This window comes from Mya arenaria, chromosome 4 (assembly GCF_026914265.1).
Source record: "Mya arenaria isolate MELC-2E11 chromosome 4, ASM2691426v1".
Classification (NCBI taxonomy): Eukaryota; Metazoa; Mollusca; class Bivalvia; order Myida; family Myidae; genus Mya; species Mya arenaria.
In genome coordinates, this window is record NC_069125.1 from 19,479,368 (window position 1) to 19,491,864 (window position 12,497).

Below are 12,497 nucleotides of genomic sequence, written 5' to 3' on the forward strand. Positions count from 1 at the left end.
GGTGCGATATCCTTTTTCATTGCGAAGAGACCTCCTTGCTCTTTAACGTGCTTGGTGTATAGCACCGGTACACCGAAAGTTTTAAAACTTGTTAAGAGTTAGCCTTTTGTCAATAAAAAGGTGCACACTTATGAAGTGATTGCTAAAACTTAAGATGTTAGATAACAAAATGACACGTCTCCAATGATTGCCCGTCGTTTTGTACAAAGGTAGTACGGGATCCAAATTTGTACGGAATTTACCCCCAGACTGGTTGACGGTTACCAGTCTCTGAAGGGCAAAATGGCTGCCTTGGCGAGAATAACCACAGCCGGAGGTATACTTTTTATATTAAACAACATTAATAGGATATATAAAACTGAAACTTCACGGATTATCATTTAGTGTCATCATACTTGACGTATGGGAGCCTTGTTAATACTGTTTATATTAGGGTTTTTTTGCATTTTGGCCTGAACATTAAAAAAAGTTAAAAAAATGACACTTGTAAATAAATCAAAATGTTTTAGAAACATTCAGTGACAGCTACTGGTTGACGGTACAAATCCGAACAGGAAACGAATCCCGAATACCTGTTAAATACCTGTTTGTTTACCATGAACTAAAATTAGCTGATCTAGATCAATACAGTTAAGGTTGCAACAATTCCCTCCGATGGATCGAAAAACGGTTTGCCTATACAATCGATCTACCAAAAATACGATTTGACTTGCATTTTAAACATGCATGCTGCAAAATGACCTGTTGTATCTGAATTCCAATCATGTTGACTTTCGTTATGTGGCATGCGATTAGTTGACAGTTAATCTGGCATCCAATCAATAATGGAGATCTATGCATTCTTACTAGTCGAGTAACATGACGTCTCCCTCATTGAAAGAAACTAAAATCATGAGTGAGGGCACATTTCGGGGTCCCAAAGGGATTGATTCAAAAAGCAACGTGTGAAATTTGTTAGGCTGATTTTAGTTATACAAATTCAGGCAGCAGGACTAACATGTATCTCATGCAGCATGGAAACACTACATCGATGTGTCAAATCCTCAATTTCTACATTTACAACATCTAGTCAAACAACATCCACCGACCAGATAAAACTGACTTATAAATTTGAAAACTAAACTAACATCAGAAATATCAATCTTCTCATTAAGATCCAATGCTGTTTTTTTAGCACAAGATATGCGCCCCTACAGCACAGATCAAAGTCAAAGTTCAGGTTTCATAAAGTTGGTGAATGTATTGGATCCAAGGTTTAAATACCAAGTCATACACACTATTTTGAAACTGTCATACTAGCACTCTCGAAAAATAGTTTTAGATCAGGTGAAAGGGCAACTTCAAAATGCTGACAACATTGCCATCACAACAGATTCATGGACTTTGAGAGCAGCAGAGTATTATGTTGCTGTGACAGCCCATCTTTACCCTTGAAACATAAGATTTTGGTGAATCTCGTACAGCTGTAAATTGATATCAAAATGTAACATGTGGGGAAATGACGTCACAGGATGTGTGCACATCTTTGGGGCATTGCAGTTGTTGAAGCATTAACCAAAGATGTTTCATGCCAATTTTAAACTTGCTTAATAAAAGCTTACAGAGGTAATTGTTAAAAACCTTTAAAAGTATTTGGATATGTGACCTTAGCCAATACTTTCAAAGGGTGCTACCAAACATGCATTACAATTCATCTAAATATAAGTATGTCAAAATAATTATTACAATTTTTTGATTTGGCAAAACAAAATCCCATGTTTCATCATACACATATTAACAGACAATGCCAAACCTAGCAGACCTGTCTGGTAAATATTCATGAGGTCCAATAAATATTATGACTTCATTATAAGGACCATCTGTCATTCCAATAACTCATTTTGGGTTGTCATGAAAACTAGTTATACCAGACCCCTCAGTCCCAAAATAACATTTGATTGAATTATGAGTATGAGTATTTGATCTTTGTTCTTTGTAAATAAAGTATTAAGAAGTATTCTGCAAAAGTAGAAACATATAAATGGAAATATTTTTTTTAGAAAATTGTGACATAAAATGGATTCCTCTATTAATTGCAGGAGAGCACTATCTTTTCCTTTTGATCTGAAATAAAACTTCTGTGTAAATCTTCCATTTTCCTACTGAATCTTTTGTCAGGGTTAGATGTTAAAAAAACTTGCATTTTATTAATTGTTTTTCATATAATTTTTTAACTGTGTAGCCCTCCGTATACCGGAGAGACTGGGCTCCATGTATATGGTGAAGAGAGACAAGACATCTTCAGCAAATATAACCAATTACAATCGTGGAACAGGAGGCAGGTCATCGTTCAGTGGATTGGTTGTAACTGTGTTTGGAGCAAAAGGAACTCTTGGACGTTTTATTGTCAACAGATTTGGTAAGAATACTTTAATTTTTTATTGTTTGTGTGTATAATATAATAAAAAAACACACGATTTTATACATACATGTGTAAATGTATTGAGTGCCAGTTACATTTACAGTGGCATACCTAGGCATATGTCAGTACACCGTGGTGTATAACCAATATCAGGTACCCCTAGTGATTAATTCTAATCAGTAAATACAAAGATATGGAGTGTGTACATGCAGTGTTTAACCGATTATTGCTTTTGAACTGGTATCAGCTTATTGTACTTTCATTGAATGTTATCCCAAAGCTTCCAGCCATAATACAGTTTGTGACCAACTAATAAAACATTTTCACGTATTGATGGCTCACTCAAGTATACTCATTTTACTGGCCTACAATTCAAAATCCGCCTTTTGATTTTATATGTGGAAATGGGTTTGAAGATATTTTAAGAGAATAAGAATTCATATAATATCTCTGTGCTGGTTGATTTGTTTGGAGTTGATTTTTTGGGGTCCGAGTTCTGTGAAAAATAAACTTGGACCAATTTTCAGTAAAAAAGAACACAGTATAAAAATGCATTTTCTGAACTTTATTTTCCAGGAAGGATAGGAAGCCAGGTGGTTGTTCCATATCGAGGTTGTCCTAGCGATGTACGAGACTTGAAGCTAATGGGCGACCTAGGACAAATTCTTTTTAATGTAAGTGCCTGCCTTTTAATTCTCTAAATATACGTTACACCCATTAACTTGTGTGAATGTATACATGTGCTCAAATGTATTAATCTGCTGCAGAATTTTAAAAGTAAAATTATTACATAAAGACTATGTAAAAAAATTGAACTAGGTTTGCAACTGAATTTTCAGTACCCGGTATCTTATGTGTATATCAAGTTACTTTTACCACTCTGGGTATTTTAATAACCCAATTGTACCCAAATACATGGATATGTTGTACCATAAAACATGACGCAATTGTCCATAATGATTAATTAAATTTTTTTACACGATTTTTCATATCATGATTTATAACCAAATTCTTAAGCTATATATTAAACATAACATTGCTCATATATTTCTACCATGCCAGCCATTTGAGTTGCGAGATGAGGAATCGGTGAGGCAGGTGTGCCAGTACTCCAATATCGTCATCAACTGTATCGGGAAAGAATTTGAGACTCGGTGAGACCTCTTATTGGTCACATTCATTGGCTGATTGGTTGAAAATATGATTTTGTATGCTAGAAAGGTACTTCCTGAAATTTGAATGTGCTTTCTCTGAATGTAATGAATAATAGCAGTTTTGTAGCTTTAAATCTCTGAAAAATAGTAGCATCTTCAATTGAGTAAAATATGTTTGAATGTAGGTATAATATAATGCACTGTTGTTGAAAAACTGTCTACCCGTACTTGTGATTTCAAAAAGTAAAATATTCAATTATTCTGAAACTCTTTTGATGTGAAGATTTGGAATGTGTCATGTGGTAGTGTCACTTTTTTGTCCTTATTATGACATGTGAAACACGTGCAATTAAGATCATTTCCGAAAACCTGTTTTTCATTTTACCATTTAATATTTTCTGAAACTGTCGTGTTTAAGCAACTACACCTATGATCAAGTACATGTGGAGGGAGCTCGCACAATTGCCAAGGTGGCTAAGCAGTGTGGAGTTGAAAGATTGATCCATGTCTCCGCATTGAATGCCGGAAACCCTGGCTCAAAATGGCACAAGTCCAAGGTAAGAGCATTTAGCTGTGTGGAATATCAATGAGCAGTTAGGAATATCAATGAGCACTGTGGAATATCATTCTTTCATTTGGTATGATCCATTTAAAAAAAGAAATTTGGAAAAAGTCATGGACAAGTCTGTTGATTTAGAATTTTTCTCTAGTTGAACTATTTTGCTTACCGTAATTCACCTAAGAGTTCGGACACTCTAAATATTCGGACACCCATAATTATTTTCCAAAATAATTTATTTTGCATACCTAATTTTCGGACACCCAAAGGACATCAATCATAACTTGCACAGTTACCAAGTTTCACAGACGAAGATTATTGATTTTTATCTTTACAATGCCTGGCTAGATTACCTAACCATATACACCACTGTGACAAGTTAATTAGTTACTACCCATCCTAAATGATTTATTGCCTGTTGAAAAGGAAGTGTGATATATACTACTCAAAATTTGATAGGGATCATGTTTTTTAATATAAAGTACATACGTATTTCAAGAAAACGATATATCAACACTAAATGTTATCAAATGGCATTGTTTCAGGTTTCAAATGTCATAAGAAATCAGTACCAAACAGATTCCGTTCAAGCGTAACGGACTCCTAAACATGATAGGGGTCAAAAGCAGGCATATATCAGGTTGTCAACAAATTGTGAAAGTCAACAGAATATCTTTGAACTTTTATTAAACCAATGTTAGTAGCGTGTGTGATGTCCACGAGCATCAATAACAGCTTGACATCGCTTCCGCATGTTGCTGATAAGCCTCCGGAGCTGTTGCTGAGGGAGTCTGGCCCATTCCTCCTGAAGCGCTGCTCTGAGCTGAGGGACCGTTGTTGGCTGGACCGGACGAGCAGAAACAGCTTTCTGAAGCATGTCCCAGGCATGCTCGATCGGGTTCATGTCGGGGGAACAAGCTGGCCAGTCCATTCTCTCGATGGTAGCATTTTCCAGATATTCGTTTGTGATGTTTGCTCTGTGTGGGCGCGCATTATCATCCATGAGAATGAAATCAGGACCGATTGCACCTGCAAACGGTCAAACATAAACGTCCAGGATCTCATTACAATAACGAACAGATGTCAACGTACTGTTTTCAATTGCGTGTAAGACTGTTTTCCCGTGCATGCTGATTCCGGCCAATACCATGACTGAGCCCTTACCATAACGGTCATGTTCGGCGACACAAACTGGAGCAAAACGTTTATTACGTCCCTTCCACACTCTGGAACGTCGATCTGTAAAGTCAATACAAAACTTTGACTCGTCTGTAAAAAGCACTGTTGTCCATTCTTTTAACGTCCATCCAACGTGTTGACGTGCCCAGTCCAATCGCTCCTGTATGTGGTATCGGGTCAATGGGATGCGAATTGCCGGTCGTCGTGCCATCAAGCCAGCACTATGCAAATGATTTCTAATGGTTTGCGTTGAAACTCTTACGTTTGTGGCATTCTGGAAGTCATTACGTAACGAAGTGGCATTACGAAAGCGGTTACGTCTGGCTAAAACCGCAATGTAACGATCCTGAACGTCAGATGTAGCCTTTGCACGACGACCACCATGTCGATGTTGAGCATTTCCATTCATTTGATAACGATTCCACATTCTGCAAACTACACTTTGTGACACATTCAGGTGTTCAGCCACAGTCCTCTGAGACAACCCTGCCTCTAGCATTCCAATGCCAACATGCATTTCATCAGGAGTTAAATGTCTTCTGTTTGGCATTTTGAACACAATGTGGTAGATGGTCCGAGTAAAAATTGAATACACGAAGCGAAAAACAAGAAATGACCACATGTTTAAGTTGTTACATGTATGCCAAAACGCCTTATTTCGTGGGTATGCAGTTTTCCGTGCTGCCCATGCACGCGCTGGTAGAAATACAATCAAAATCATCGAACATTCTAGAGGCCTACGGAGGGATAAAACTAATGCTTTGAAATTAAATAAGCATACTTATTTGGTTAAGATTTTACAAATAACTAATCAAGTGATCCTTATCAAATTTTGAGTAGTATATTTATTAGAGGATTAAAGAAACAACAAGGGCAATTAAGAAAACATAGACATGACATGTTTGTAAAACGATCTGCCAATAAACTTTCAAACTTGTACCACACTTATAGACTGTAAGAATCAATAATTGTACAGTTATACATTAATCCTGCATAGCAATGTCCATGCTCTCCACGAGATCCTCGTGGGTATAACTGTAAGTTATGTGACGTCACACAGTGTAACTCTTTGATCTGAAGCCGATAGAATGTGTTTATTCAGTTCAATGCATGTATAAAATGGTGTTTTAATTAACTTGATGAAGGATTTACACTTATAGGCGTAATAAATAAGTTTATGATCATTGATTACTACAGATAAATTAATAAGTGGTAAAATGCAAACATGAAGAAAAAAGGCAGGTTAAACAAACATGTATATAAAATGTAAAAATGGTAATTTTCTATGTTTTATCATTAATTCAAGGTGTCCGAACTCTTAGGTGATTTACGGTAATTCAAAAGACGCATTTTAAACAAAAACATTGGTATTTGCTCTCACACTAAATTAATCTTGCTTCTCCTTATACTTGTATGACATATATTTCAAATCTCCATGTAGTGAAAGTGTTTCTGTATCTCGTATCTTTATAATGATTAAAATGATTTATTTGTACATGACAGCTTGCTGGTGAGGAAGCTGTGTTATACGAGTTCCCAGAGGCGACAATCTTTAGACCGGCCGACTTTGTTGATGTGAATGACAAGTTTTGCAACTATTACATGTCAAATGGTAAGATTGTTAGAACAAAATAAAACTGTTGTAAAAATGTAAACATTATTGTTAAATCAGTTTTTCAGTAATACCATTTTATATATGGTCTTAGGATTTATGAATTTGTAAGATAGCATCTTGAGTCTGATACAACCGTCTAAAATTGACTTCCGATTTATTTCCCAGCGTTTGTTGTACTTTAAATACTCTAAAAATATATTTTCAATTCCCGAAACTGAGCTTGTTTATTTTTAGCTTGTTCCTTTTTCAAAGAAGGAAGTCCTGGTTTTATAATGGCTTTGTCTATTTCTGTGCCACTAACACAGACAGGTTTTACTTGATATGATCAGCTACATATGAATCGTAAGAATGTATTTCAGCTAGAACAATAACCAAGTTCCGGCCATTCTACGGCCAGTCGATCTTGAAAAACTACCTGCATTTCCATAACGGAGGACATCAAATCAAGATGCCAGTTTTGGTGAGTTTAATATTTATATCCAGGGTTTATTCTCAAGGAAATCCTGTATTTTTGAAGACTATTTGATTAGTTTGGGTTTTGACTTGCACCATAGTTCAGAGGATTATAGTATGATTTAACCACTCAATCAAGGGTTTCCAGATTTTAATGTTCAGTCTTCTTCTCGTGCTTGTAACCATGGTTTAGAGGGTTTTATTTGTTTTGCTCCCATATACAATGATGAAATGTTAATAAGTAGATGGAGCTTCATTGTACAATAACTAGCATTCTGATAAATTCCATCAACATTCACTTCTTATTATAAGGTGTAATTTTTTTTTTTTGTTCGTTTTCTGTTTTCCAGACCTATCCTCTTTTATTTGCCAAGACCCTTAACCTTTTTATTGCCTAGGGAAACATTTTTTTTATCATTTATTTGATTGTTTTCTTTTGAAGTTAAAAATGTAGTGTTTGGGGCTTTTGACAATACAAGTGATTGTATGAATGTTCTTATTTTAAGCATATATATAATTTATAGTTTTTGGTGACCGAAAAATCTCAAGGAACAATAATTATTTGTGTAATAAAAAGTTTTTTAGACCTACCTACCCTGTGCTTTTTAGGTATGAAACCGGAAACTAAACATATTTTTCTCTAATCACCTGAGCATGCTAGGTATTGAAGGTTGTTCTTGACAGCATGGTACAATACAATTATGTCACCCATGTTCCTTGTGATTGAAATTATACAAGTAGTGGGTAGTGCTCGAAGGGGATTATAAGTGGGCGCAGTTACTTTTGAATATTTCTGAATTTTGGTTGATGTATATTTACTAAAATGAATACATAAACTTGACTAAGAGTTGACACCCCTCATAAACACTATGGCTGTTTCTTTTTGTAGATCAGAAATGTAGCTACAGGCATAGTAAATGCCATCAAAGACCCAAGCACTTGCGGACAGATTTACCAGTGTGTTGGGTGAGTTTTCTAATGATAATATCATCAAAATGCACAGCTTTTGTTTTGCGTCACAACCACCCTCTTTTTGCATACATATAGATGTATCTAATTGATACAGTCCCTCAATCCTATATCTTAAACTCAAGCTGCTAATTTACTAGTAATAAATCTTGTATGTAAGTATCATAAAGTTGAACAGTATTTGTGCATTTATATACAAATAAGTCTGGTTATTATTTTGTAAATTACCACATATTTAAACCTGAAATCATTGCTTGTTTATTTTCAGTCCCCACGCCTACACTCTACGTGACCTGGTGACATTTATATGGACATGTGGGGAGTACAAAGGATATATTAAAAACGAATATGGACAGCTATAGTAAGGGAAACTCAAAAATATTTGTTTTGACATTATTTAAAATGCTGCTTTGAATATTAACATTTTCAGTTTATTTTCAAGATCAGCAAATACATTTCAAACAGACAAGAAGAGTAGATCTGAACGAAGATATAAGTTAATTTTTAGCTTGTCAGTTTTTTCGAAAGAAAGAAGTTAACTTATTGCCAATATACATACTTTAAATCTGGTGGTTGGGTTATGCCCCTTTTAGATTGAAAAAACAGCAACAACATACATCTTTTCTTGGTTCTCTTGTTAAGTTTGTCTGGTTTTGAAATGGAATACAACAGATCTTGTTAAGGCCTTATTATCTTTAATCTTGTAACATGGGTAAAATATATGCAACGCACAATCTGTTGGCTTCATGGTAGGAAATGCAGTGCATGTCAAATCATAAGAATGACTGATAAAAGTGTTAATATTAATGTTTTATTAAAATATATTGTATTTTCACTCACAGCATGAAGGCGTATATACGTGAGAAGATGTACGAAATGTTTGGAGTTCCTGTACCTAAGTTGACCCTTGATAGACTGGCCAGGGTAAGAAAGTTACATATTACATGTACATGTTTTAGATGCAGAGGGTTTCAAAACTAGGATTATTCTACTAAACTGTTGGAACATTTGTTTTAATCGAAACCAGTCCACAATATCAGCAGCTGTCTGGTATTCAAGGATGAACAAATTTAACCATCATACAGATTACTGTTTTGTCTATCTGAAACACTGGTTTTACATATAGCTTTAAATTTCTTATAAAGGGCATTAGGACTCAAGTATTTGTACTAGATTGGTTACTTTTCTTGTCTGTTAAGATATTTTATTAGCTGCCTGCAGTATTTTTCATCAAACAGTTATGGGTCATTTGAGGCTGAGGGCTGACAGTCTGAGGGGTTAGGGTGTTGTTTATAATTATGTGTGTCATAAACAGGGGATATGTTTGTCCTGGCAGTTGAAGGGCTGAAACCATTTTAGTGAGGGGATTTAGGGCCACTTAAAGCCCCGATGTGGCTAGAAGCAAAACTGGATTTTTAGAAGCTCTTTTAAGGGATCTCCTGGCTTCAAATTTGAAGCAGGCTCAGGTGTTAATACTTACAACAACCAAAAGCAACCAGTTTTTAATCAGTTAAAAAAATCCTTTTTGGGACTGGGGGTGGGGGGATTGAGTTCCTTTGCACTATTTGATCTGCTGACAAATTACATATCTGTAAAAAGTATTTATGTAATCTTGAGGAAACTTGGTCAGAAGGTTTCACAGCATAATATTTAGCACCAGTGTGATTGAGTATGAGGGTCATCTTAGGTCAAAAACTAGTTCACTAGGTCAAATCATAAAAAAATATTCATTCATACATTTTATCAGTGTTTATTTGTGAAAGAATTATGGAACCTAATAGGAAAGTTGTTTGCAAAGTTAAAATATGCACCAAGTGGTTGTAAGTCGAGTTTATATTATTCTTGACTGGCCTTACCTCATATCTTCTCATTTTTAATTCAGTCAAGAGCTTTTAAACCAATTTTGCAGTTTTAAAGTTTTCGTTTTCTGGAAATATTAAGAAATGTATTATTGCTTGCTGCAGGAAACCATATCTGACCAGTTAGATCCCTCTCTGCCAACTCTTGAAGACCTCGGAGTAACCCCGGAGAATGTTGAAGACAAGATCTTCTACATTATGCGATTGTACGGTGATCGGAATGGTCCGTTCGGAGACCCTTTGCCCATGCGAATGCCTGTTACACCACAGATACGTTTCAAAACAAATGAAATTGTCATGGAATAGTTTTGCTTTTAAAATAATTAGAGACAAAGTTGTGCAGGAGTTATTTAAATATATTAATGAATTCACCAATGTGAGTTGTTGTTTTGTTTAAAAAGTGACAACCAGAAAAGCTAATAGTTAAAAGTGATAACTAAAAATGTTTTTTGCTGTTACCGTTGTTAACTGAGATGGGACAATAGAAAGCATGAAATTATTGAATAAAGAGTGGGATATACACTTGGGATTATACATTATAAAAGAATTGATGTGACGTCTATCTCAACAGTTGCAGTGATACATTGTGTATAGTGGTTACTTTAATGTACACATACATTGTAGAAAAAAACATGTTGAATAAAACTTGATCTGTTGTTTTCTTTCATCATTTAAAGAGATAGTACTCTTTTACAGGGATAGACTAATAGTTGGGTAATAATAGTTTTAATCTACAGGGCTTGTTTTCTCCCTTATAACAAGATCAAGCTTAGCTCAATAACAAGATCAAACTCAGCTGACTGTTTTTATTGTACTAAAAATTGTGTAATACTCTGCTTTTAAACTTTTAAAGAGTTTTATGGTTTAAAGGAAAATTTATTTTACCGTAGATAATCCTGGTGAAAGTTAAAAAACACATCGGATAATGACGTTAAAGTAATTTGGCTTGATAAATGATACTGAAGAGTTGCCCTTGGAACAGATTCAAGAGATTATGGCAGGTATAAATATAAATGTGAAGTTTTTTAAGGTGATATTCTGATCATTGACTGTCGCTTAACCCATTTCTTCTTGATAATCTACCGGTTGATGGTCATCTTGTTAGATAATATGGTACAAACAAGTACATATCAGCAAAACATTCCATATATTATCAAACCAGAAACCCTTGCATTCGATGCTTTTTTTTCGTTTCATGCATGTTATATGACCAATTTTATGATCATCAAAGATGTATGAATTTAAATCCAATTTTATAGGTAGCAGTAACACTATAAATGTAGTTGAATAACTTGCCAATTTGCAATGATTTTTTTGGATCATGATTATGGCATTTATCATGGGGCTTATTCATACTTCTTATCTTATAGAACCAATGGTGCCTTTGCAAAACCATTCTTGCAATATTGTGCAATTTTTTGAATGACTTGGATGAGACAAACATTTGACCTACTCCCCTAACCCCTCCCTGAAAAAGACCTGTCACATCAATATGACAAATGCCCAAAATGCCCCAAAAGGTTTCATTGGACATAATTATAGGAAGTTCAGAAATATTGATCTGTAACAGTTCTAAAGAGCAAAGTACATGGAATGTTAAGTCACTGCAAAATAGAATGGATATCATCTTGTCTCTGGGCAATAGCCTTTTCCAGTTATTAATTTTAAATGGAATTTTAAAGGTCACCACAACGTTGACCTTTGACCCACTGACCCAAAATAAAAAGGGTTCATTTGCTGGTCATTTCCAGTCTGCCTACCAAGTTAGAAGTCTAGGCCATGGCGTTCTTCAATAATTGATTGGAAACGGATATTCATCTAGAGGTGACCACGACTTTGACCTTTGACCAACTGACCTCAAAATCAATAGGGATTATCTGCTGGTCATAACCAACCTGCCTTTCAAGGTCCCTTGGCCATGGCGTTCTTCTTTTATTGATCGGAATTTAATTAGATTTTCAGCTCGAAGTCACCATGAACATGACCTTTGACCTCAAATTGGATTTTCAGCTCAAAGTCACCATGAACATGACCCTTGACCTTAAAATCAATAAAGTTCATCTGCTGGTCATAACTAACCTGCTTAGTAAGTAAGAGGTCTCTGGGCAAAAGTGTTCTTCAGTTGTTGTTCCAAAACCGCGAAAACGGATGGACAGACAGTTCAGATACTAAATTCTGCCCTTTGGGCGCATAAAAAAAATAACACAAGTGAAAGGGTAATCCACTACAACATACCAGAAATGTTTCATGGTCTTATATTAATTCTCGAGTTATTGTGCCGACAAGACACAATCTACCACAGCAATGT

General features: G+C 35.2%; 1 protein-coding gene across 1 annotated transcript; it reads left to right on the forward strand.

Annotated features, from left to right (window-relative positions):
* Window positions 1-248: 248 nt before the first annotated feature.
* LOC128230190 (NADH dehydrogenase [ubiquinone] 1 alpha subcomplex subunit 9, mitochondrial-like) lies at window positions 249-10,845 on the forward strand. The gene is made up of 11 exons (XM_052942252.1): window positions 249-316; window positions 2,222-2,398; window positions 2,978-3,075; window positions 3,464-3,555; window positions 3,974-4,112; window positions 6,797-6,905; window positions 7,268-7,368; window positions 8,251-8,327; window positions 8,599-8,691; window positions 9,173-9,254; window positions 10,295-10,845. The coding sequence occupies exons 1-11, from the start codon at window positions 283-285 to the stop codon at window positions 10,493-10,495; spliced, it is 1,203 nt and encodes a 400-aa protein (XP_052798212.1). The 5' UTR covers window positions 249-282; the 3' UTR covers window positions 10,496-10,845.
* The last annotated feature ends 1,652 nt before the right edge of the window (window positions 10,846-12,497 follow it).

What these genes read in the sequence shown, in the direction of transcription:
- LOC128230190 (XM_052942252.1), top strand. Translation starts at nt 283, where the DNA reads ATGGCTGCCTTGGCGAGAATAACCACAGCCGGAG. An exon ending in TAGGACAAATTCTTTTTAAT is followed by an intron (nt 3,076 to 3,463) that starts GTAAGTGCCTGC and finishes CTACCATGCCAG; the next exon opens with CCATTTGAGTTGCGAGATGA. An exon ending in CCCTTGATAGACTGGCCAGG is followed by an intron (nt 9,255 to 10,294) that starts GTAAGAAAGTTA and finishes TGCTTGCTGCAG; the next exon opens with GAAACCATATCTGACCAGTT.